The sequence below is a fragment of the Neophocaena asiaeorientalis genome, unplaced genomic scaffold (assembly GCF_003031525.2).
Source record: "Neophocaena asiaeorientalis asiaeorientalis breed wild unplaced genomic scaffold, Neophocaena_asiaeorientalis_V1.1 scaffold218, whole genome shotgun sequence".
Taxonomy (NCBI): domain Eukaryota; kingdom Metazoa; phylum Chordata; class Mammalia; order Artiodactyla; family Phocoenidae; genus Neophocaena; species Neophocaena asiaeorientalis.
Genome location: NW_020172818.1, coordinates 12891033 through 12917439, shown reverse-complemented (window position 1 = coordinate 12917439; position 26407 = coordinate 12891033). Strand labels below are relative to the sequence as shown.

The window sequence follows — 26407 nt, the reverse complement described above, 5'->3', positions numbered from 1 at the left end:
AGAGCCGTCCTGGCTGTCCCATCCGCAGGACCCCAGGATCTTCCACTCTTCCTCCACTGAGGGAAATACATCTTTGGAAGCTGACTCCCGTGTGTCCAGAATGCGTCCCGGGGTTCCGTCGGTGCGGGGGTGGGCACTGCTTTATGCTGCAGAGTTGGAAAGGGAGAGCAGACAGTTTACTGCCCGGAAAAAGCTATGGAGCCCAAGGGCTCCTTCAGATGAAGCACGATCCATGCTTGCTCTGCTCATCTCAGACATGCCTGCAGAGACAACTGTGCACTGGTCCCGGACAGAGAACTCGGACAGGGTCCTGGAGAAGGGGGTCTGAGAGGAGGGCCCACCTGGCCCTACACTGGACACAACTCAGGCTTAGGCAGGATGGCTGGGTCACATCATCAGCCCCAATTTATTCCCCAGTGTCACCGTCTGAGACTTGGAGCTCTCTAAGGTCATAAAACGTCTCCTGGAATTTCTGGCTTCCCAGCACCGAGCCCAGGGCTCGGAGGATGTCTCTGGATGGAGTGAACCAAGTGAGTGGGCTGAGGGGAACCACAGGAAACAGAGGGTGGTGGGAGCAGAGAAGGAGCTGAACCCGCAAAACCACTTTCTGGACATTACTTGACACCAGATGCATTGATAAATTTGGAGCCGGTGATCAGTAAATGTTTTCTAAAAGCTGGGTTTCCTTTACATTATACTTTCCAGGCACCACATCCAATGCCTTCCGTCATGCCTTCCCTGGGAAGGACACCCACGTGAGAACACGTGGACATTAACCAACCCCCAGAGCATCCTTCATCTGCTCCCCAGAGCTGCTGCTGTCATGACTGCAGTAAATGGATCCAATTCACAAGAAAAGAAAAAGGCCACAGGGAGGGAGAGAGAGCTGGGGCCCATGGGCTTATCAACACTGGAGAACACACCTCCTACCTGCTTCCCACAACCAGTAGGAACCTGAGCCTGTGTAATCCTCCTTTCTTAGGAGCGCTCAAGCCTGGCCCGTTGCAGAGCACAGGCTCCGGACGTACAGGCTCAGCGGCCATGGCTCACGGGCCCAGCCTCTCCGCGGCATGTGGCATCTTCCCGGACCGGGGCACGAACCCGTGTCCCCTGCATCGGCTGGCAGACTCTCAACCACTGCACCACCAGGGAAGCCCCACTTACACTATGTAAGGATAAAAATTCACATGGAATCTGGCCAGGGCAAATGCTCTCAAGCGAGGATGGTGAGGAGAGGTCACGGGAAGCAAAGAGGCCAAGTCTCCAACTTTCCAAAGCAGCAGGACCTGCTCCATCCGCCTCACTGCCAGAGCCCTTGGCCTTGAGGCGTCGCTATTAATAGAGCAGGAATGCTCCACCCTGTGCCCAGATGTGATGTGTTCTGGAGTCACTGCTTCACCGTGATGTGAAACCCCAAGTGTCCCACCCAGCGGTGAATCAGCAGGGGACTGGGGTGCTGTCCCATTCGTAGCAAACAGACAAGCTGTCAGTGAACAAATCCGTCTGATTCTCGCCTGCACTGTGCTGGTGGCCAGCCAGTAATGCACCAGTGCGGCTAGGCCAGGTCTGAGAGTACTGACATCTGCCAGACTGATTGGTAAACAGCCACTGCCCAGGAGCTGCCCAATCCAGCAACCAAGGGGGTTAAGGCCTGGTCCAGCAGGGGCCCCAGGGACCCTGCTCTCAGCTCATGGCCAGCCATGTCTCAAGAAATTCCTGTTGTTAATGATTTTTGACACTACCCCATTCATAAACAGATAGAAAACGGCTGGAAGGAAGGAGATGCAGGAAGATGCGAACAGTAAAAAGCTTCTAGGGAGGGCAGGGAAGGGATCCGGCAGGGGAGTGGGGAGTGAAGGGGAATGGTCACATTTTATGTTTCTCCAAAAGGTCATATTTAAATATTTTACAATGAAATGGTATTCATGATTTTTTTCTTCAAAGAGGAGCGTTTGCACCAGGCCTGCACAGGACACAGCCACGTATGTGCTCTATGCCCTCCCTCACCTCCGTGGCACACGCGGGGCTCCCTGCCTGCTGTGCCTCTGGCCCCTTCTTTGCCTCAGGAGTTTGGGACTGTCCTCTTGGGTCCTTCCTCTGTCAAGTCCTTCTAGAAGCCCACCTCCCATAGATAGAGAACTGCCTCCCAACTGAGTGCCCACAGCACCTTGTCCATGGAGGGAAGCTCTCTGCTGGGACACTGCACCCCGACAGTCTAGTGACTGAGGATCTGTCCACCTGATTAGAGCTTGAGGCCAGGGGCTTCTCCACCTCTTCATCCCCTGGCGGTGCCCAGCTCAGGGCCTGGCACCCAGTGGGTGCTGGATTTAGGATCACAGTATCATCGTTCATCTCCATACATCCCCCAGCACCCAGCAGCAAACCTGGACGCACTGGCCATGTGGGAAGCATGCTGGGTAAAGAAGTGGGGGATGCAGGCGTGAATAAATGAATGGACAGGAACCTCTGGGCCTCGGCTTTATAGACCAGCGAGGACCTGGAGGGAGCATGCGTGTGGCCCGGGGAGAGGGGGAAAGGGACTGCCCCGGACGGCTGGCTCACTCATGTCTATTACTCGCAGGCCGAAGTGGGACAGCATCAGGACCATGTTCAGGTTCTCAAACTCCTTCTCCAGGACGACCCCGTAGGTCTTCAGGCCGGCCAGCTCCACCTCCAGCCTCTGCTGCCGATTCTAAAAGAACACAGTGTTCAGGCAGCTGGCTCCAAGACTTTCCAAGGGAATGAATGAATGAATGAATGAATGAACAAACGAACAAGTGAATAAATAAGTATATAAATATGTATATAAGTAAATGAGAAAGTAAATAAGTAAATGAACAAATAATTAAAAGTAAATAGGCCCCAAGTAGAGAAGTAATCAAATAAATAAACAATTAAACAAAGAGGGTCTTGCAGCTGCTCTCAGAATCCATGAACATAGTCCATCTCCCTTCCCCACACCTCCAGTAAGTAAAAGAGCTACCCCACTGACACAGCCCCCACTTGTTAAAAATCTTATTACTTCGTGCTGGACCCTTTACATCACTCAGTATCTCACCCTCCTGCTGAGGATGTGTCCCCGCCTGGGAAGCGAGGTTCCGGGGTGTCAGTGGCCTGCCCCAGCCCCATGACCACGGACGGGAGCCCAGACCCACAGCTGGGCCTGATTTCTGAGCCAGCCCTTCTCGTGCTGCCATCTACAGGGCCCTGGGGGCCAGGATGACATGGGGCAGCCCCAGGGCAAGGGCTGTGCGTGCAGTGGGTGGGCTCCCACCCTGGAGAAGGCTTGACTGTGTGTCCCGCCCTCAGCCCCTCCCAGCATCCCTGGGAGGCAGGAGTGGTGGTCCTCCTCTAAGATGTGGGCTGGGAGTTCAGTGAGCTGCCTTGCTAAGAAGGTCCCGGACAGTAGGGGACACCCCTCCCCACCCCGGCACACACTCTCCCTGCCGCCCAGGCTGCTAAGCGAGGAGCCCTGGCAGGGCCGATTTCCAGGGACCTATGTCAGGGGGGTCATTGCACGATGGCTTCAGATAACTGGGGTATTTCCTTTTTTTTTTTTCTTTAAACATTCACTGTTCTTCAAAGTTCTGTAACAAAACTACACTCAAAGGAAACAGGAATTGCAGTGGACCTTTGTGGTGCACAGAAGTGTGGGATGAAGAATCTGCTGGAGGCATTGGAGGGGACAGCCCCAGAGGGCGATGCCGTGACGTCCACTGGTACCCTGCCAGGTGGATCAGTTCATGTAATCGCTCACAACCACCCCATGGGGCGGACCTACTGTTCCCCCCAGTGGTGCATGGAGAGACTGATAACCGGGGAGGTGAAGAAGTGAAGCGGGGAGCCCGAGGCACACAGCTGGGGGAAGAGCCTGGATTCCAACCGCGAGAGCCTGTGCTCGGGATCACAGCAGATGCCACGTCCTTTCTGGACCTCTTTAAGGCTTCTGCTTTTTAAGTAAGCACCAGACTTCTAGGAATCCCTCCCCAGGGAGCTCAAGGATGAGTGTAAACACTGACAAGAGTGTTCACAGTGTTATTATAATATAATGATTGGATGTAGCCAAAATGTCCACCAACTGGGAAACGGGAATCCATTATGGTTCATCCACATAATGACATATTTTGCAGTCATGAGAGGCAATTCATACAAGGACATCGGAGGAGATGTGAAAATGCTTACTTACTATGGAATGAAATGGCAACCGTAGGAATCAAATTGTGTGGTTTTTATTCTAATTTTTCCTTTGTTCCTGTCTCTCTTCCTACCTACCTACCTATCTCTACCTATTTAGATAAATACAGAGATACATAAATATATAGATAATATACAAATATATCTATGTAAACAGATTTAGATATTTGTGGAAAACAAGACTAGAAGATGCTACACAAATGTTAATGATGCTTCTCTAATGATTGGATTTCATTTTTCTGAAAAATTTCAAAATGTCTTCTGAAATTTCAAAATTTTCTTCAAGGAATATAACTTACTTTTTATTCAGAATAAAATAACACATTTAAAAATTGTGACTTTTTGCACGGTTTCACCACATCTCCTCTTTGCTTTCATCAAAACAGGTACCACCCATCAACGCATAAGTGCACACACTTGCCAACTGAAAATTATTCCCAATCCACACCAGGCAACCCTCCTTGTGGTATGTGGTCCAGACCTCCTCTCATGGAACAGGATGCGAGCAAGGGTGCTCGTCACACCCTAAGCTGTGGTCACGGAAGCTGGTGCAAACTGGGGCCCCCAACGGGGGGAGTGGGCCAGGGACGTGCAGTGGGTAGAGAAGTAACAGGCCAGATGCCATGGGGCAGCGTGGATGAACACGGAGCCTTGAGTGAAGCAAGCACGCAGCACAAGAAGGATCACAGCACAATTTCTCTACGTCGGAAACACAAACGCTCCGTATTTTACAAGAATGTATAACAAGTATGCCCTAGCAGGAATGGTGGGGAGGCTAGTGGCACCTTGGTTTGTGATGCGTTATTTCAATCGGACCACATGGTCTTCTTCCCCTGCCTCCCGACCCCACCAGGTAGGGCCCTGAGCTGAGCAATGGGGCTACAGAGATGGAACTGGGCGCTTCCCTCCCGAGAGCCTCACCTGGAACTCCAGCAGCTGCCTCTGCAGGGCCTCCTGCTCTACTTGAGCTCTTTCTAAAGTCTTCCTCAGCTCTCTGAGCTCAAATTCTTTGACTGGGAGGAAAGGGGAGAGAAGGCCGTCTTTATCTGTCCTTTCCATCAAAAACCTCCCCTTCTCTTTGAACTGCACTTCACAACAGGCAACAGCTGGGACCCTGACATATACAGGGCATCCTCAAAACCCTTTTTAATATTGCCTATTTCATTCTCTGATAATATAAAGGACATCTATCCATTGGGGGAAATAAGAAAGGAATAAAGAAAAACAGTACCTTCCTCTTGCCTGCCAGAGGTAACCACTGTTAACATTTGCACAGATTCACATATGCATAATTTTATAAATATAGTTGAGATTGTAGGGAAGTTATGAAGAACATGGGTCTTGGAACCCATCCCATCTCAGCTCACTATCTATACAACCATGGGCAAGTTACTTAACCTCCCCGTGCTGCACTTTCTCATCTTTAAGAGGAGGTGATACTATAACCGACCTCACAATTAAAAGGTAATTTGTATAAACTTCTTAGACCTGTGCCTGGCTTCCCGGAAGCCCTCGGTTATTTCCCGTCTGATTATTATATTTACTTATTGTTATTCTCGTAGTTGCAACCTTTCCTTTTTTTTTTTTTGTTTTGTTCCACTTAATATTATAACCTATTATGTAGGTTGCTCTTAGGATTATAGGATTATAAAACCCTTGGGCACCAAAGTTACTAGGGAGTTGTAGAACTTGACTACTCACTTTTCAGAAGTTTAAAGATGAACTCTTGCAAGAAACGTAAGTCAAGTGAAGCAAAACTCGTCTCTGGAATCAGGCCTCTGAGTGGAAGTGGATCAGGGCACTCAGCTTCCTCCTCTGAGTCCCCTTTGTTCAAATTCTGACCTACCTCTCCCTCCAGAGGCTCCAGATGCTTCAAGCACTCAGCAGAATCTTTTTCAAATTCCCCTAAAAAGCAAAGACATCCTGTGTCAAAGGTCAGCCCCTTGAGCATAAGATGAGCGGCTCCTCTGGGTCTGGCCCTCTGTCCAGATATGGGCAAGCCCATCCCTTCCGAACCCCAATCCCTGCGCCAGGTCCCCAGATGTACAAGAAGAATGTACTGGGACCAGTGCCAGATGGAGGGCAGCAAGGGAGGCTTCCTGGAAGAGGGGTTCCTTGACTGAGATGGGTATCTTTTTTCCAAACCACTTCATTGAGATCTAAATCACATACCATACAATTTACCCATTAAAAGTATATAATTAAGTGGTTTTTAGTGTATTCAGATATGTGCAGTCAGCACCACAATCATTTTTAGAACACATTCATCACCTCCCCAAGAAAACCCTGGTTCCATTTAGCCATCACCCCCCCGTCCCCCACCCTCCCTCAGCCTTAGGCAACCACTAACCTGCTTTCTGTCTCTACAGATTTCCCTATGCTGGACATTTCATATACAGGAAATCATACAATCTGTGGTCCTTTGTGACTGGACTTTTAACTTACCATGTTTGTTTTCAAGGTTCATGTACCTTATAGTACATATCAGTACCTCACTCCTCTTCAGGCTGAATATTCCACTGTACGAATGGACCGTATTTTATCTATTTATCAGTTGATGGATGTTTGGGTTGTTTCCACTTTGGGGCTACTATGAATAATGTTGTCATGTACATTCATAATATTGTGTGAACATATATATTTTGTTCTCTTGGGCACATACCTAGGAGTGGAATTGCTGGGTCATATGGTAACTTTAAATTTTTGAGGAACTGCCAGACTGTTCGAAAGTGGCTGCCGCATTTGACATTCCCACCAGCAGTGAATCAGGATGTGATTCCTCCATATCCTCCCCAGTACTTGCTATTATTCACCTTTTTGATAGGGTTTTGAAGGATGAATAGGAGTGAGACCCAGTACACAGAGGTGGGAAGGCCATTCCTGTAGAAGGGCTTGATGAAAAGAAATTACAGAGCAGGGAGCTACAGGGAACCATTAGCAGTTTGAGATTCCTGGAAAGTAAGTGGGGAGGTAGGGAGTTGCTTATCCGCTACAGCCCCCAAGCTCATAATAATTACACAGTGGACACCCAGAGTGTGCCAGGCATCACGGGATTAACTCATTTCCTTACGACGGTCCTGTGAGGTCAGTATTATTATCATTATTCCCAAGTTTGCACTTGAAAAAATGAAGGCAGTGGGCAGAGAGTTCAGCCAAGGTGATAAAGGCAGTAAGCGGCAGAGCAGGGATTCAAACTCAGGTCCTTAATGGTGACAGGGTGCTGGCCACCTAAGATGTCACCAAGGCGGGGATGACTGTTGTCGCCACAGAAAGGAGACATCAAGTATTAAACTACCAGAGCCTCCTATGGAGGCAGAAGGCACCCTAGTGGCTGCCCAGGACCATTCCTGCTCACGGGGATGGGTTCTGTTGCGGTGATGAAAATGTTCTAAACTTAATTGTCGTGGTGGCTGCACGTATCTGTGAATATACTGAAAACTACTTTCCGTGGGTGAGCTTTATGGTGTGTGAATTAGATCCCAATAACACTGTAAAAACAAAGAGCTCTGGGACCTTGCCCCATACCTGCTTCCCACCCTGGTTTTGCTGAGAGGGAGTGGAGAGCTGGGGAGGGGACCGTTCAGGTTCTTCTGGGGCGGTGACTGCAGAAGCAGGCGACTCCAGGGCTCACTCTCATCTCAAGGGGTTGGGGGGATCCCAGGCAACGAGAGCCACATGAGATCCTGCTCTGAAAGGATGAGTGGCTAATGCCCCCTCCCATCAGGACCGAGACTCAGATACCGCAGCTGCTCAAAGCCCTGCTTTCCAACAATATCACAGCAATTAAGGCAGACATGGAAACGCTCTTGAGAGCCTGACTGTTAACATAAAACTGGTAGGCGGTTTAGGGAGAAGACAAAGCAAGGTGTGCCCATGTCTGTTTCCTTTTAAATAACTGCAAAGGCCCTCAGAGAGTTACATGGAATCAGAGCCACATGTATCTACAGCCTCTTGGTCCCCTAGTACATGATTTTATAGATTTTGAAATGAGCCGTAATCCTCTCCAGCAGGTAATTTACACAGTATAACTCTAGGCATATGGAGTGCACACATTATACTCAATTTCAGGTAATGAGATTCATTTTTACTTCCATTGCCATTATTCACCTTCAGCAACACATTACTGAAGACACTTTATTTCCTTACAAACCCCAGACAAAGGTGAGCCTCCTGTACATTTGTGCATTCCCTCATCAAATGTTTATTGCAACTCTACTATGGGCAAGAGATATGTCCTAAACCACATGGCTCCTTCCTTCCAGGAGAGCAGACGTGTGTGTGTGTGTGTGTGTGTGTGTGTGTGTGTGTGTGTGTGCGCGCACACGCGTGCACGCACAGTCATGACTGTGTGAGCGTGTCTTGTGTCTCTGCATGTATGTGCACACACACATGTTGCAGGGTGATGGTGACAGTAGCAGGGGATGATAATTACTAAGCAAAGGGTACATGTCACACCCTCAGGAGCCCCCCACCCCATGTCTGAAACCAGGAGAGACTTCCTGGAGGAGGTGACATCTCAGCTGAACCAGGCCTGCACACGGCTCTGATATCCATCTTCAGAAGAGCCCTGTGAGGCGGGCGATTTCAACCTTACTTTACAGATGAGGTAGTGGAAGCACAGAGAGGTTAAGTAACTGGCCCCAGCCCACTCAGCAAGCACGGTGCTGAGAAGGGGATGCACTGACCAGAGGCTGGTTACCTGTGAGGTTCTGCAGGTGCTGCTTCCCCAGCAGGTGCTCCCGCTTGTTATGCAGGGAACTGAAGAACTGCCTGCAGGTCCGACAGTACAGGTCATCATTCTCATCCCCCTGCGGACGGAGACGGTTTCTGGTGAGCAGGGAGGAGGCGGGATCCCGCCTTCTCTGAACATAAAATTAGCTTAAAACGGCAGACGGGCTTCAGCGGGGCTAGGTTGGGTCTTGCTAGTCCTTTTTTCACCTGTGAGATCGCTTGCCGGGTTGAGGCTTTTCTGAGCACAGCTGAGAATTTCAACTCATCCCAAGGCCTCTGTCACCGAGTGAGAGAGAAAGTGTTAGGAATGTGGCAAAGAGGGTACGACAGGGAGGTTTTGAGAATTGGTGGTGTTGTCTGAGTCCACAACCAATTCTGAGTTTTTCATATTTTCAAAGAGTTTGCTTTGAAAACATGAGCAAAATGAACTCTGTGACTAAATGACAAAGATGTGTCCTTTTATCAAAATACATATGTACTAACCTGTAAGTGCTCATATATCCATGGACTATTCTGGAAGATGCACTAGAAACTGGTCATAGTGGAGGCCTTGGGATGCAGGGATGGCGTGGGGGAGTGAGGGACTGGGGCTCTGGGCACAGAACCCACCTCTCATGGTAAACCTTTGTACACTGTTTGCATTTTTTGTTTTTTTTTTTTACCATGCACGTGTTATTTTTAAAAGAAAAACAGTTAATTTAAAAAAACAGAGCTGTACGTATTTGCTTACATTTAGTTCAGAGACGTAAAAACTCCCCAAGCTCTGACAAGAGATGGTTCCTGTCACAGACTTGAAGTGTCCCCTGCTGCCCCGAGAGCTGGCGGGGAAATGACCATGCTCAGAACACTCTGCCACTCACTCTGCTTCTCAGGAATCCTCTCCCGCATCAGAGGGGCACTCCTTCAGCCCGGAGATGTGCCCCCAACTGGAAGAGTGTCTGTAGGGTTTCTTCCGCACCCTCTGTGAGGCTTTGCCTCTGCCTCTCACTAAATGAGCGGAAAGACCACTAAGAGAGGCCGGGAGCGAGGGGGCCCCAGGGAGCTCCACAGCGGGAAGATGAGGGCTGGCAGAGGGAGGGGGACTCGTCAGGAGGGAGCTTCACGGAGGAGAGAGGGGCCACTGCCGAGAAAGGGCCCAAATGCTCATCGAGGCCAAGACATCAGAGCAAACAACCAAGCTGCACGTACACCTCAACAAAAAATTCCATCCTCTCACTTTTGCTTATAGAAATACGTCATTATTGTACGGGGCTTCCCTGGTGGCGCAGTGGTTGAGAGTCCGCCTGCCGATGCAGGGGACATGGGTTCATGCCCTGGTCTGGGAAGATCCCACATGCCGCGGAGCGGCTGGGCCCGTGAGCCATGGCCGCTGAGCCTGCGCGTCCGGAGCCTGTGCTCCGCAACGGGAGAGGCCACAACAGTGAGAGGTCCGCGTACCGCAAAAAAAAAAAAAAAGAAATACGTCATTATTGTAAAATTAATCGCACATAGCCCAGGGTGGTGGGGCTGAGCCTTTTAGGTTTGGTGACCTTTTGAACAATTATGGGAGGGACCCAAAACTCATTCAGGTAATCCCTAGTACAAATCCTTTCACAACCTGAAGCCAAGACTAGGAACCACTGTCAAGAGAAAATGAATCACAAGGCACCCAAGAAAAAGCGTCCAAGAAAAACAATAGCCAGGAACCATTTATCCTATTTCTCCATTAAAGTGTGAGGTCTTCATCTATGAGAATCAGTGCATGTTTCCCTGCAAATTCAACTAGAGCAGCTGCACTTTCATTGGGTTACCAGACACTGAGCTACTGGCCCTTGGCCTCTTGGCTTCGTGCCCCTGCATTACCAGGCGTTAACAGGGCAGCCCCATAAACAGTGTGACACACGGTCCCACCTACGCTGGTGGACAGAGATATGAGACATGAAACAATAACAGTGACTAATATTTTCAAGCCAGGCATGGACACTGCATGACTGTCTGCTCTTACATCGTTCAGTCATGTTCTGAGCTATATTTTGTCATGAGGAAGGCCAGCCTCAGACTTAAAGGTGTTTGACTAAGGTCACAGAATGGGTGAGGAAGAAAGGCAAGATTCTAAAAAAGCATGGTGCCTGCTGGCATCCCTCCATGGTGGGTGGGGGACATGGTGAGTAGGGAGATGGACGCCAGGTCATGGAAGGCAATGGGGAGCCAGCGCAGGCTCCAGGGAGAGGATGGCTGGGTTGGTGGGAGAGTAGCTGGCTGCGCAGAGCAGACCCCTTCAGGGGGAGGGGCTGCCGGCGGGAACTCCACTCATGTGTCTCCTCTCATAGCGGCTCCAGCCTGGGCCACAGAGGGCTGACCTTTCATGTGGACAATGGACTCAGGAAGTCCTTTGCCCTCTGTCTCAAATCATTTTCTAATGATAAAAGGTGGTGTACTTCAAACAATGTTTAAAGCTATTATAAATGCGTGTTGAAAGTAACAGAAAAGGGGTGGTGTAAAGTGAAAAGTAAAATGTACCCAGCTCCCACTTCTACTCACTGTACTGCAAGAGCTTCTCGTGTAGCCTTCCAGAACGTTTCAACGTAAACACATCTGCCCCTTAAGAGTCACTTTCAATTGTTCTTCATTTGTTAAATATATACGTTTCATCATCAATTGACTTCAAAGGGGAAACACCTACAAGTTACACCTTAGCTCAGACCACCTGACAAGCCTGGTCCCCACTGCCCTGTCTTCATCCCCATCCGCGTACTGTCTGCTCCAGGCGTCCTGAACTGCTCAGAGCCACACACACGCTGGGCTGCTTCCCATCCCCGGGCCTTTGCAATTCTTGTTGCCCCAGCCTAGAGCTCCCTCTGTGCTTCCTTTCCACCTGGCCAGCATTTCCTCTAGGAATTTCCCATCTCTTCTTCACGAGCATCATCTCAGAATCACCTGCCCTGAGACTGACTCGCCCAGAGTCAGGGGCCGCTCTCACCGTGCACTTGTCTCCATCACAGCAGATCCTGGTGTGAAGTGTTGCACGCTTGCCAGTTTCCCCCGAACAGGAGCCGTGAGGCTGGGCTTCACCCACCTCTGCATCCTCAGCCTGGTCTCCCACCTCCCACTGAGCTGGGCTCAGTACATACTTGTCCAAGGAACACACAAAGAGAGGCCTCCATAAGGGACTGATGTGTGAGCCACACTCCAGCAATGCATGGAATCCTGTGCCCAGATGCGGTGGTTTCCTGGGGCTGCCATAACCAACTACCACGAACTGGATGGCTTAAAACAACAGAGGTTTACTCTCTCATAGTTCCGGAGGCGAGAAGTCTGAAATCAGCCTTACTAGACCAAAATTAAGGTGTGGGCAGGGCTTAGGTCCCTCTGGAGGTTCTGGGGAGAATCTGTTCTTGCCTCTTCCAGCCTCTTCTGGTGGCTGATGGTTTCCTTAGCTCGTGGCCGCATCACTCCAGTCTCTGCCAGTGGTCACACGGCTTCCTCCTCTTCTGTGTCAAGTGTCCCTCTCCCTCCCTCTTGTAGGGACACGTGTGACTGCATAATTCCCCTCCCTCAAGATCTTAACTTAGATCACAACTTCAAAGACCGACCCGTTTTTTGCCATATAAGGTAGCATTCACAGGCCCCAAGGATTAGGACCCAGATATCCTTTGGGAGGGACCATTTCTCAGCCGCCCACACCAAACGAGGGTGATTATTTTAAAACCACATCCCCCTGCCCCCCCAGCGAATACTTACGTCAATTGCTGAGAAGTCAAGGTCCTCGCTCTCAAACTCACATCCTAGTGTACCTGTTCCTGATGGAGAAAAAAAAAGCCTCATTTTACAAAGCATCTTTCTCAGAAAAGGCCTCAGCCTTATTGCAGAAGCATCAACTCAAGGGTCAGAAGCGCCTTCTGAGGCTGAAAAGATTTATCCTAAGAGGTCTCCATGCTTCCTGCTGGAGGATCAGTGCTTGACTTCAGCTGCTCAATTTCAGCAGAGGTCTGAAAATCCCTTATTATAAACCAAGAGGAAAAACCGGATACCTCTGACTTCCGTTTATAAACACCTGGCCAGGTACGGAATGAAGATGAGAGAGAAACAAGGAAAAACATACACAATTCATTTTTTATTAGCATGGCAGAATCTAGTGGTATTTTTTTATTATTATAATTATTACATTTTTATATAGTAAACTTTTAAATTTTACTGTGTTTTAAATAAGACAGAAATACATCTTATTTAAAAACCAAGCTCTCTTGGGGCGGCCTTTCTTTGTAACACGCCAGCTTGTCATGTGATGACAATCTACAAATAAGCACAAAAATAAGAAGGCAGCAGAACTCCAGCATGGCTGAAGGATTAAGCGCGATGCGGTGTTCTCTGCGAAGTCTGACATAGCATTGTTTTTCTTTTTTTTTTGCGGTACGCGGGCCTCTCTCTGTTGTGGCCTCTCCCGTTGCGGAGCACAGGCTCCGGACGCACAGGCTGAGCGGCCATGGCCCACGGCACAGGCCCAGCCGCTCCGCGGCATGTGGGATCCTCCCAGACCGGGGCACGAACCCGTGTCCCCTGCATCGGCAGGCGGACTCTCAACCACTGCACCACCAGGGAAGCCCTGACATAGCATTCTTAGGGAGAAAAATATGAACGGGGAATGACAGCTGCTCATGGGGAGACTCTTAGCCAGAGGTCTCAGGGCACAATCGGCTTAGCTTTGACATTCACATGAGGACCAGAGGCCTCACAGCTCCCTCAGAACCATTGGACACCCCACTCTGCTAATACTAATTATATGCTAGACCAGTGGTTTATCAATGGATTATTTTTATCTGCAGGTCCTTGATTGAAAACAAATGTTAAGTGGAAATCCAAGAAATACAATGGGCCGGAGTGGAGCTGCCTGTGGACCAACTGAGCCCTCTGCTTGCTTTTGTAATTAAGTTTTATTGGCACACAGCCCCACCCATTCATTAACATATTGTCTATGGCTGTTTTCCTGCTACAACCATAGAGTTGAGTGGTTGCGACATAGACTACAGGGTCCACAGAGAATAAAGTATTATCTAGTCCTTTACAGAAGTTTGCAGATACTCTCTCTGGATGAAGCTGTGGCAGAGGGGGGAGGCTCATGCCCCAGTGCAAAGGGTATGAAGCACGAATTCTTACTGAACTCGCTGTGTGCCAAGCACTGAGCACCAAGCTCCTATGGTTTAACTCGTTTCATCGGCACCAGGCCCTGTGCAGGAGGTCCTATTACAGCCCGACTTTCTATATGAGGAAACGGAGGCACTAAATGCTTTAGTGATTTGTGCAAGGTGGCAGAGCCAGGATTTGGACCCAGGCATTTGGACCGCTGAGCCCACACCTGACCACTATGGAGGCAGCGCTCAGCCAGGCCCAGGCGGGAGTGAGAAGCGGCAAAGTGGAGAGCTGATGGGCTCTGCCGGGATGCCGGTCAGCCCCCAGCATGGGGAGGGCAGGAAGAACCCTCAGGATAGACAGTGACGGACCCCGCACCACCGGTGAGGACACCCCACGCTGCCCTGAGGCCATGTGCCCCTTGGAGGGGAATGTACCACGGGTGGGGTGGCAGCCCTGAGTCTGAATGTAAACTGGGCCTCTGGTGGGCACTGCAGTTGATACAGCTTCCAGTAAGGACGGTAAAGATGGAACAAGAAGCGACCTCCATGGTGAAGGCAGGGTCAGCAGACAATAAATGGAGTTCGCCTCTCTGCCTTAGGCCTGCACCCCCAGAGGCACACTCTGAGACAAGGATTTTGGTGCAAGCGGGGGTTTTTTTGGACAGTGATCTCAGGAAATGCTGGTAGAGGAGTGGGGAAGTAGGTCGGGAAGGGGAGAAAGCCAGTATGGGGGGCCTTGCTGAGCAGAGGCCACTACAGTCAATAGGGCGCAGTCCCACCAGGAGCCTCGAGGGGGCGCACGGGACACATCTCAGCATGGCGGGTTGCGGGAGTTGGGGTGTTTACCTGCCATTCCTGTGCCCACTGGTTTAGGGATGCTCAGTGTGTTGATTCCTGATACAGCAGGCCTGACTCCAGTTGGGCAATGCCGGGACCTGCAGTAGGATGCTGTTGGCACGTGGGGACGTGCCACGTAGATGCTATGGGGAAGTGGACCCCCAACGTAATCAGAGTGTGGTCCCTGCACCAGCAGCCTCGGCAGCGCCAGGGGCGTGTTGGAAATGCAGACCCCAGGCCTGCTGGGTCAGAACCTGCATTTTAACAAGACTCCCGGTGATCCAGGGTACTTTCGAGTTTGAGAAGCAGTGAGTTCGATAACTGCGGGTTCCTTTCCTCCTTCTAAGGAGTAAAACGTAATCACTGGCCCAGCACTACCTGACCGTTCTCTGACGTTCCTAAGAAGGAGGGAATGAGATGCCTCCTCTTTAATCAGGTACAAGATGTGTCTCAACCCGGCCAGAAGAGCCGCAAAGGGAGACCGTGATGCCAGCGGCTTTGTTCGGGGCGTGGCTCTTCCCCCTCCCCCAGTTGTGCGGAGGTATAATTGACACGTTTAAAAATGTATATACTTAAAGTGTTCAGAGAGGACCTACTCAGTGAATTCAATACACAATGGCGAAAGGATAGTCTCTTCAATAAATGATGTTGGGAAAACTGGATAACCACATGCAAAAGAATGAAGTTGAACACTTATTTTACACCATACACAAAAATGAACTTGAAATGGATTAAAGACTTAAATATAAGACCTGAAACTGAAAAAACTCCCAAAAGAAAATGTAAGGAAAAAGCTCCTAGACACCAGTTTTGGCAACAGTGCTTTGGATATGACACCAAAAGCACAGCAACAAAAGCAAAAATAAACAAGTGGGACTACATCAAACTAAAAAGCTTCTGCGCAGCAGTCAGCAAAACGCAAAGGCAACGTACAAAACGGGAGGAGATACCTGCAAACGGGATATCTCACAAGGGGTTAATATCCATAATATATAAGGATGTGAATGCTGACCAAGGCTGAGACTAACACAGAGCATTTTTCAAATGTGCCTTCTGCTGTAAAACATCCCATAGCCTCAGGCCTGGGAGGCAGAAGCTGCAGCCCACCCCAGCCAGGCCCCACTCACCGCACAGTGCCTGCACTTTGTGCGCTGCCCGCCTGCGCAGGAAGGCTCGGTAGGCCTTGGAGCTCTGGTAGGCCTGCAGCTCTCGGATGTAGCGCTGCTTGTCTTCAACTGCCTCATAAACATACCTCTGGAAGAAGGAGCACAGAGATTCTGAGACTCTCCTAATCCGGGGGAGGGGGGGCGTCTGGAGGTGTCCTCTTGTCCAACTTGCCTCAGTCTTTCTAGGATGGTCCCAAGAAGCTATTGCTCATCTTCTACTTGCACACCTGCTGGGATGGGAACCTCACTGCCTAACAGCAAGTTCATTCCTTACTTGAATGATGCAGACCACAGAAAGTTTCCCTTCCAATCAGCTGGAATCTGCCTCCCTGTGGCTTTTACCATTCTGCTAGGTGTGGTCTGATGACTGTAGAGGAGGGTAGCACTCAGCTCCCCTCCCCACCTTGAGGGACCTTACAATTCTATTCAATTATCACACAAGCAAACATCAGTGCTTAACTCTCTGCAGGGTCCTGGGTGGGGCACTAGTGATAGAGACGAATCAGACCCAGCCCCAAGCTACCCCATCTGCTACTGTTTTCCCTCCATCAGTTAACACCTGTCTCAACCTTCCTCCCCTGGCCAAATCTTACTAATCCTTCAAGATCTATCACAGAACATTTACCTTCTTGAGCATCTTTCTCTGATGCCCCCAGGTTGACTCAGGGCACTCCCACACTGGTTTAGGTGCCTCCTGGAGACCCCCTGCCCCTGGCACAGACCTCTGTCCCAGGCACCCCTCACCATGGATTGTATGCATCCACTTCGGAGGTCCCGACAGCCGAGACTGTGAGTTCCTTGAAGGCAGGGACTTGGATTCATCTCCAGCCACAGAGGCTGGCACCAGCTGGTGTAACCCAGGGACAACTAGTGTGTGTGTGTATTGCAGGGGGGTAAATTGGGAGCCAGAACCAGAGATGCTTGGTGGAGCCCCACCTCTCTCCTCCCCCCAAGACCTAGCTCCAGCAGACAGCCAGGGCCCCAGTCTGCTCTTAGCCAGAGTCGGGGGGCCTGCCCAGACTGGGACAGCCAGGGCTCTTCCAGTTGTCTGACTGGCTACTGGATCTACCTCCTGAATGGTTGCAAACCTGAGTAGCAAGGAGAAGAATGTTATTAGTTGATACCATGCCCCCAAATTAGGATTTCTCTGAAACACGGGGTTGGCCAAAAAGTTCGTTCGTGTTTTTCCATAAGATGTTATGGGAAAACCGAAATGAAGTTTTTGGCTAACCCAATAGTTAATTTGAAGCAAGGGTTTTCTACAGCTAAAAAGTTGCAAGTGCAGGGGCTTAAAGAAGCTCATCTCAGAGTCTTTGCATTTAACCCAAAGAAAGGACACTCCGGAGGCAGCAGGCAGTTCTGGGAAAAGTATGGGCTCTGGGGTCAGACATACTTAGAAGGGATTTGGGAGGGATTTCGTAGGAAGTGATGCTGAAGCAGGCGTGTCTTGATCAGCGTGACTGGAATGTGGGGTGGGGTGGTGGCAGAAGTTGACATTGGACATGAATGCCATGATAAAGGCATGACTGTATCCCCTACGTTAGTGTTTCTTCCCCTGTGACCCCAGAACATACTTCCCTAGGAGGCTAACAGGTGCTCTGTGTATAAGGGGTTCCATGGTGGAATTAGTTTGAGAAAGCCTCACAGGAGACAGGACAGAGATTCTCACACCCTTAGAGTGCTCTGCTCCGTCTCTCCTTCCACATCTCATTCCAGGAGAGCATGGACCTCGCCTGAAATATTTTTAAGTGAATAAAATTATATTAAAATGCTCCAAAAGAAATTCCTGCAGGGGGAAAAAAAGATCTGTTTCACCTGATTTACTCCAGAATTTCCTAAACTCTGGACCATTTAGCCACGTTTCATGGATTCGCCCTTCCTCCTGACACAGTTTGGGAGATGGTGGACGCCAAAGCCAGAGACCAGTCATTGCTTTGAAGGGGTGGGGCGAGAGGCACCTCCCACCCGCGTTCTGGCAAGTGCCCTCTGGCTCCAGTGTGAAGAGACAGACCAGGAGGGAACAGCCCCTAATCAAGGCTGCAGACAGCTAGGCCCACTCCTCTGCGCATTCCACGCAGAAAAGGACTTACTTGCTTTTTCTCTGGGGGCAGCTGAGCCCACTGAGCGGCCAGCATCTTCGTGATTTCCGTGAAAGGCAGATCTGGGTGCCTGGCCCTCAGGGGGCTCCTCTGCTCATTTAGGAATATCACGTACCTGCACCAGGAATGGAACAAACGCAACAGCTCTGAGCTACCGGCTGGAGCGGAGGCCGCGGGGCCTGCTGCAGCTACTTCCACTTTCAGGTTTTCATACAAATAAACAGTCATGGGTTTGCCCATATTTTTCAATCTAACCAGTGAAATGGAGGTTAATCAAAAAGGGGAAAATATTTGAATGGCTGGCTTATCCAGAGACTGATGGAAGTCCTAAGGGGGACCCCCCCACCAATGGGAGGGGCACGAAGACTGAGTGGGCAACTCACTCAACCCACCTGAGCCTCAGTTTTCCCCTCTGTGTAATGGATATAACACCACCTGCTCATGAGGTTGCTGTGCGGCCCAAATGCTCCAGGTACAGGCCACCCTCCTGATCAGGGAGATTCGGGTTGAGGGAGAGGGAGAGAGGCTGTGGGCATTGGGGTGAGACAAACCAGTCTTTGGAACAAAAGCCATGTCCACAGGAATTACAGGAAAACTGAGAAAAGACCTTCACCCTTAGAAATGTGCGGACCCTGAGGATAAAAGAGAAAAGCGCACAAGCTTCCAGAGGAGCAAAGTGACCCTCAGAGCAGTGGGAAGTGACTGGCCCGGGGCCTCTCTTCTGCAGCCTCCGATGGCAGGGGACAAGGGACGGATGGTCTCAGTGCACTTGGTGGGGGAGGGGGCATTTTGAGCCTTGATGAAGGTTAACTAGCTCCCCTGAGGCCGTGGAGCATACATATCTGCAAGCCTGAAAGGGAAACCAGACCTGCTGGCCTCACAGCCACCCCCTTTCCCGTCTGTGAGCCAAGCCCAGCTCTCCTTTGAGCATCAGAACCTTATTCTAGCTTAAAGAACTAAGCAACCCTCCCTCACTCCCTGGCGTGTGAGGCCCCGTAACGATCAAGGGCCCTGAAAAACAGACAAAGGCTGCGATGGGATAAGAGGCCATCCAGGCCTGGCACACAGCAGAGGCCACAGGGTGAGCCCAAAATGTTACCTTAACATCAGTCAGGTAATCCCCCCATCTTACCCTGTCCTAGGAGCGCGGGGAACAGGAGGGTCCCTTGGGGGTTTCCTTTTCTTGCCTTTAGGCCAGCCCCCTTTCCTTTTCTGAAAGAGCAACACACAGAGGACAACCTCAGGACTGTCAACAATGATTTACCATATTCGAATCACGGCCTACAATACGGCAACATACTAAAGTGTCCTCGTCACACTTTACCCACGCGGCTTCTGACCTCCTGGCAGCTCTGCAGCGTAGCAATAATCGTGCCCTGAAGATGAAAGAACCGAGGCTTGGAGGACATCATCACTGCCCTGGTGTCCCTAGGAGGCGGGGGAGCTGGGGACATTCCCTCCCATTGTGTTACGGCTGCACGTGCACATTGGGCGCAATCAAGAAGGCAACCTGAGGTTTCTGTAACTCGCTTCACAGTGGGTGGGGCCCGGCCTCAGCACTGGAGACAGGGCGTAAACATCTGAGCTTGCCTGGTGCTCAGCCTGGGCTCCCATCTCAGCTCTGCCACTTACCTGTTATGCGGCCTCAGGTAAATTAGTAACATCCCCGTGCCTCCGTTTCCCCACTTGTAAAATGGGGATCACAAAAGTCTGAACCTTGTGGGTTGCAGTGAGGATTAAATGTGGAAATATTCATGTGTTTCTTAGAACAGAGCCAGGCACCTAGTAAGTGCTCACTAAACGCAGGCTGCCACAATCGAATGCAGACCCCTCCTGTGGCAGCCAGCTCTCGGGAGGGAGACCCAAGCTGCCCCTCTCTCTTCTGTTCACTGTGTTTCTTGGGTCATCAACAGTGCCTGTGCCCTTGCTGCCACTGAGGCCCTGTGCCATGTTCGGAGGCTAGAGGGCTGAGTAAGACGCAGACCTGGCCCTCAAGCAGCCCAGTCTGACGCAGGAGGTCTGATGCATGTAAATAATGGCAACAATTCATTACAGGGATAACAGTTACAGAATGACAGCCTGGACACCCTTCCATTCACGTCTCAGTTTCAAATTTTCCTAAACCAAACACACACACACACACACACATACACACACACACACACACGCCACTAATGGTGGATAGTAATCAAAATGTGGCCTTAAAAACCTCTGTTTCAACTGTTTCAGCTTTCCAGTTTTCAAAACTCCCTCCCAGACATGCCCATTTTGGCCTTTCCAGCGCTAGGAGACACACAGTTGGTCAGAGGCCCAGCAGGCTGGCTGGGTGAGGATCTAGCGCTGCCACAGCCAGGCCACATGTGCTGGGGACCAAAGGACATAGGAGGTCAGGGCAGCACCTGGCATGGGCACTTGAGGAACAGGAGGGTAGAGCTCGGGCCAGGCAGAGGCAAAGAGCCAGGCTAGTAGACACGTGTGTTAGAGAGAGACTGCTGCAGAGCACCTAGCAATGTGCTGGGCATGCTGTAGCTGCATGACAGAAATGACACTCAGAAATGACAAGATATGACACTCTCCCTTGTTCACTTCCTTGCTGATCCCTGGAGTCTGAAAGTGAAGGACAAGCCTTTCAGGACCCTGGACAGCTCCCGGGTCCTGCGGTCAGCTGTGATTCCACGCAAGAAAAACTCAAACCGTTTCTGCAGTCCAGTTCACTGGGAGCTTTCCAACACACATGTTCCTGAATTTGAGTCTCACACTCCCCACCAGAAGCAAATATGTCAATCATCCCACGCCACAGGAAGACACTCAGAAAGATGAACGACTTGGCCACTTGGCGGCTTCTGTTAGAGCCGTGCCTTCTGAGGGAGACCCCACAGCTGCCTGGAGTCACGTGGGATGTGGATCGGCTCGCCCAGCCGTGCATCACAGCTGCCACCTCCTGTCTGCCTGCTCAGTTCCTCTGCCGTAGCACACAGGGGAAGTTGTTTGTTTGTTTTTAATTGGAGGAACCATGTTCATTTATTGATATTCATTGTACTTCTCTATATTCTAGTTTCATAAGTCAAAACTAAAACTAAAATCGCTTATCATTTTACTGCCATCTTTGGTCCTTTGTTTCAGTTTCTTTATTAAAAGAAAATCCTTCCTGAGTGTTTTCTTCGTTTGCCCGGAAACCATAGTTACGGAGACAAAGGCACTTGGGAAGGCTGCAGGGATACTTTTCTCTGAAGCTTTTTGTTCTCGCTGAATTTCTCACACAAGATTTATACCAAATTGACTCTGCCCTAAATAGAGCCACGTACACAGTGAGCTGATCATTAGCACAAGGTGTTACTACATGGAGAGCATTTCCCACACACTGGAGTACATTAGTCTCAAAGGAAAAGCAGAAGTAGAACATGATTGAGCAAGGAAAGACTGATTACAAAAAAAGCGCAGTCAGCAGGAGAGCAGGAAATCCGTGGACTGGCAAAATTCAAGGGGAAAAGATCCATTTCAATTGGATTCTTGACCAGCACAGAACTTTCATGATCAGACTGTAACAGACGGTGAATTTTGGATATCTGGTTTTATACACAGAATTTTCTTTTACAAAGAATATGTCCATTGGGAGTCAGCAGGGTGTAGCAGAAGGTATGAGGGGCTTGAGTGACAGATATGGGCTCACTCCCTGGCTCTGACACACTGTAAGCCTGAGCCCCCCTTACCTCTGCAGCCTAACTGTGACACAACGAAAGGCAGCACTGGGGTGGGTTTGTAGAGGGCCAGCACAGTCCCAGCACAGAGCAAGGCTCAATGCATGTATGTTCCTTCTCTTTATTGATAAGGTAAAAAAACTCAAGAACATACCAAAGAACAGGATTCTACAAGGCAACTGAGCAGATCCCAAGGAGAAAAATATTTCAGTTTATGCAACTAATCACATCAATCATTTGGGAACCAGATCAAAGCTCAGATGATGATTATAATCATGGTTGGGAAAAGGGTCTTGGCCCCAGTGGTTTTACAATCAACTGCCCCAGCAAAGTCCAGGTCCTGGTTTATTTTCCCACTTAGCCACACTGTGCACTCCACTCCACTCCTCACCAGCTGCTTTTCCTGCACAGAGAATGAACGGGGGCCATCTCCCAGGTGAGAACTGCTCACCTCACCGCAGAACCTTCACCAGAAACCCTAAGCTTCCTGGAATAGTTAGTTAGGCCCAGGAGCCAAGCTCTTTGAGATCGAATCCTGCTCTGCCGTTTACTGTGTGACCCTGGGCAAGTTCCTTGACTTCTCTGTGCCTCACAGGGTTGAGAAGGTTTGAAGAGACAATGCCCAGGAGTGCCAGCCTAGAGCTCGGAGCACAGAACACGCTAAACATGCGGGTGTTATCACTCACGTCACGATGCCAATGCAGCACGTGAGGCCCTCTGTGCCTGCCCTGGACCGCACTTGCCTTTCGCTCCTCTGCGTCCCGCTCTTTCGGGTCCCCCGGTTCAGCCAGTACAATGTGCTGAGTGGGCTGAGACACCAGGTCCCAGCAGCGCGTCTGGATCACGGAGCTCCCAGGTAGTAGGCTGCCTGTCCCACTTGGAGATGGGAGAAGGAATTCTATGGGCACTGGAACAACAAGAAACGGCACGTAAGGTCAGAGACATTGAAATCACCACCACCCCTGGAGTCCATCCAGCACTCCAGGCACTCTGCGATATGCCATTTGTGTTTTCAAATGCCCACAAGTGACAGCAAATGCCTAAAACCTGAGCTGGTGGTCACTTCTCCGGGGCACAGATGGTAAGGACAGGGGAGGTGCTACACAGAAACAAGTCACTCCCTGTGAGCAGGGCAACCGAGATGGCCCTCAGGTCCTGCTCTGTTGGACCTGCCTCACGGACCCGCGCCCAGGGGAGCATCATGGTTAGAAGTGTGGGCTCTGGACTCAGACCGTTGGGGTTCAGCCCCCAGGTCCCATGAGTCAGCTTCACGCCAGCAGCAACACACTTCACCTGCCGGGACCGTGGCTTCCTCTTCACAAGGTTAGGGCAAACTTCAGACCAACTTCATGGAGTCGTTGAAATGCCTGTTCACACCCCCAGGTATTTACAGGATGCCTGCAATACGCTGGACACGGCAGACAACAGCGCATAGAACGGACAGATATCCAGTCCCCCCGGAGTTTACATTCTAAGGGTGGGGGATTACACTAAAACTTGTAGGGTCCTCAGAGCAGCACACAGCCCTCAGTAGGTTCTCAGTAATGTCACTGTTATTTTAGTGGCATTTTAAATTGGTGCATTTACAGAAAACTATCCTTTGAGAATGTCAAGAAGGTTATCTGCGGTCAAATTATCCCCTGATCCCCTATGAAGTAGGCAGGATGGTAATTATGATCCCATTGTACAGATGGGAGAGAGGTGGGAATGGGACAATACATAGCTCAGATCTATTAAATGTATGCACGACCTACACACATACACACACACACACACTCACACACACACACACACACTCACACACACACACACACACTCACACACACACACACACACCTGTTTGTAGATGGAGAAACTGAGGTGCCTGGAAGCAAAGTGATTCCAGAGAGAAGCCTAGAATCACACAGGTGGGAAAAGTCAGGTGAGATCTTGAACCCAGGTCTCCTGGTTGCCAGCCCAGCGGTCTGTCCTCCTTCTCTAACCTGCACCCTCTATGGTTCCTCGTGCGGAGGGGAAGGTAATAACTTTCAAGTGACCCTGCTCAAGAGTGACCCCATCAGTATCCCATTAAGTACTACTTAACAACCACAATGCAGGCCCCCTGCCAAACAGCTCCAGATGCTGACTTGCCTTAGAGTGAGGAAAGACAGGAAGGAATCCACTGACTTCCCTCTCAGCTTCCTGGGAAGGGGAAGGGCGGCAAATAGTGATGACAAAACCCAGCATTCTGGAATTTTCTTTGGCTTGTATCCACATGGCCAAGCCTGGTCCAGGCCTTGTAATCCATCACTAGGACTGTTCTTGTTTTTTTAAATGGTATTTCTGTTTTGAACCATAACTCGTGGGTATGGCTCAGAAATGGGGGGAGGGCACCCAAGGGTGATGGTAAAGGGTAGACAGTGCCCCTCCCTGGTCCTCCAGCACCAAGTCCCCTCCCTGGAGGCTACCGGTTAGGGGGCTCTTCACATGCCCTTCCAGAGCTAGTATGCTCATTTACAAACACTCCTGTCCCCCATACAACGGCAAACTAGTTGCACTGCTCTAAATTTACTCCTTTCATTTACTATGTCTTTGCGTTCTTTCTGCACCAGCCCATTTACAGCTGCTGCATTTTCTGGTGAACAGGCCACAGAGCAGTCACCGGCCCCTAGTAACAGATGCAGGATAGTCCTGGTTTGCACACATAGCATGCATGCAGTGGGCTCTCTAGAAATCGGGTTGCTGGGTCAAAGGGCATGTGTGTTTGTAATTCAGATGGACCCTGGCTGGCACACACCCCTCCACAGGCTGGACCCACTTCACGCCCACCAGCAGCGTAGGACCTGGCTTCCTCCTGAGGATCCCTGCCTCTGGGTCCACAGGTGAAAATCTCACCACCTCCCTCTCTGCTCATATCACTCTATGGCTCCCCCGACTTCGGCATGGAGTCCAGGCCCCGTAGCCTGGTATCTGAAGCTCCAGGAGGCTGGGCCCTAATGACTCATCCAGCTGCACGCTCATCCAACTGATACAACTGACTCCAAAAGGTGGTGATGAAAATGTACAATAAGCAGACCCTTTAAGCGTATTATCCCGTTTAATCTTCAGCATGACTCTGATTACCATGGCAATATCCACAGATGGAGAAAGAAGTTCAGAGAGGTCAGTGACCTTCCCAAGTGTCCACAGCAGGGCAGGGCAGATGGGACCCCCCGATCTTGGGTTGCCTGCTCTTCCCATCTCCCCAGCCATCTCACCAACAAGCAGAAATCCTCTCCCATCTAGTACAGCCCGACTGCTGATGCCCTGATCCCACTGAGCGCAGCCCCAAATCTCCCCTGCCTTGCCTTCACCCTTTTCCAAGGATCCAGGAACAGCAGGAAGGAACCCATTTGGAGGACAGCTCTCAGTCGATTCATTCATTGAGTGGACAGACATTAGGACCAGTGCCAGGCTGCAGGCAGCGGCTGCAGAAACAGCAGTGGCTGACAATGCAGAGTGTAGGGAGCTCTAGGTCAATACCAAGTCCTAGTTCCTTGGAGGGCAAAAGCCATGCTGATTGCCTAATGCTGAGACTGTGGAATAGTCTATGACTTGCTCAAGCCCTTCAATCCAGACACAAGTGGTGCCTGCCCTGGGGCACTGGCCTCCCCACTTACTGGACAGTGCAGTGGTCACCCCTATGCCTCAGCCAAAACGTCTGGCCTCAGAGCCAGCCCTGCCACCTATTAGGCACATCATCTCTCGTTCCTCAGTTTTCTCAACTGTAAGATGGGACTACTAAGAGGTGGCATGGCTATTACAGTGCCTGGCTCCCAGATAGCAGGCTATAGCCAAGAACTGGTAGTATTCTAACGTCGTCAGAGTCTGCGTTGGAACGTGAGAATATAGTCTTCAGAGTTCAACTTTAGGCTCGAATGCCACCTGCCCGCAGGTGACAGAAACACATCAGCCAGGAGCAAATTACGGGGTTTTCACTAAATTATCATACAAGGTCGGGAAACGGGATTTTCTGCATAAAGGGAAGGTTCTGGACAGAGACCTGAATCTTTCCAGCGTCAGTTTCAACATTTGCACGGTAGACGCTGAAGCTCTGACACCCACCGACCTGGACTCGAATCCTGGTTACTCCCCTAACTACCCGAGGGGCTCGTTCAAGTCACTGAAAGCCCTCTGTTTCTCACTGTGGAGCACAGTCCCCGCCCCCAGGTCGCCAGGGCGTTACACGGGACAGGTGAGTACAGGTTCTCTGAGCCGAGCGCGCGGCCCGAGCGCCGCACAACGCAACAGCTCTCCTGACCAGAGTAGCCCCCTGACGCGCACGCGTCCGCCCCCAGCAGCGACTGGTGACCGTGGCGGCGGGCCGGGATCTCAGGCCGGTTCCGGAGCCAGGGCCGCCCCTGCTTCAGCACTGGCGGCCGCGGACGGCGCCGGACCCGCTCTCGGGCGGGGGGTCTCAGGGACGGGGAAGAGGTCACCAGAGCGGGGACTGGGGCGGCGGGGGAACAGACGGGCACCTGCGCCGAGGGACGCGCGGGGAACGGACCGGCCCGGCGCAGGCCCCAGTCACGTGCCAGGGCCTGGGCACCGCCCCT

General features: G+C 50.8%; 1 protein-coding gene across 1 annotated transcript in view; it reads right to left on the bottom strand.

The window, feature by feature from the left end:
- LOC112397554 (uncharacterized) overlaps positions 1-26407 on the bottom strand; it is a 35201-nt gene continuing 8794 nt past the window's right edge. Inside the window, exons 3-14 of the mRNA XM_024741784.1 lie at positions 26038-26329; positions 22577-22740; positions 19268-19347; positions 18127-18250; positions 15998-16124; positions 12646-12704; positions 9133-9201; positions 8894-9002; positions 5896-6099; positions 5116-5207; positions 2563-2692; positions 1-146 (exon numbers count right to left, since the gene is read on the bottom strand). Of these exons, the coding sequence (XP_024597552.1) occupies positions 142-146; positions 2563-2692; positions 5116-5207; positions 5896-6099; positions 8894-9002; positions 9133-9201; positions 12646-12704; positions 15998-16124; positions 18127-18250; positions 19268-19347; positions 22577-22740; positions 26038-26329 (1455 nt within the window). The 3' untranslated portion in view covers positions 1-141. The remainder of the gene's footprint in view (positions 147-2562; positions 2693-5115; positions 5208-5895; positions 6100-8893; positions 9003-9132; positions 9202-12645; positions 12705-15997; positions 16125-18126; positions 18251-19267; positions 19348-22576; positions 22741-26037; positions 26330-26407) is intronic.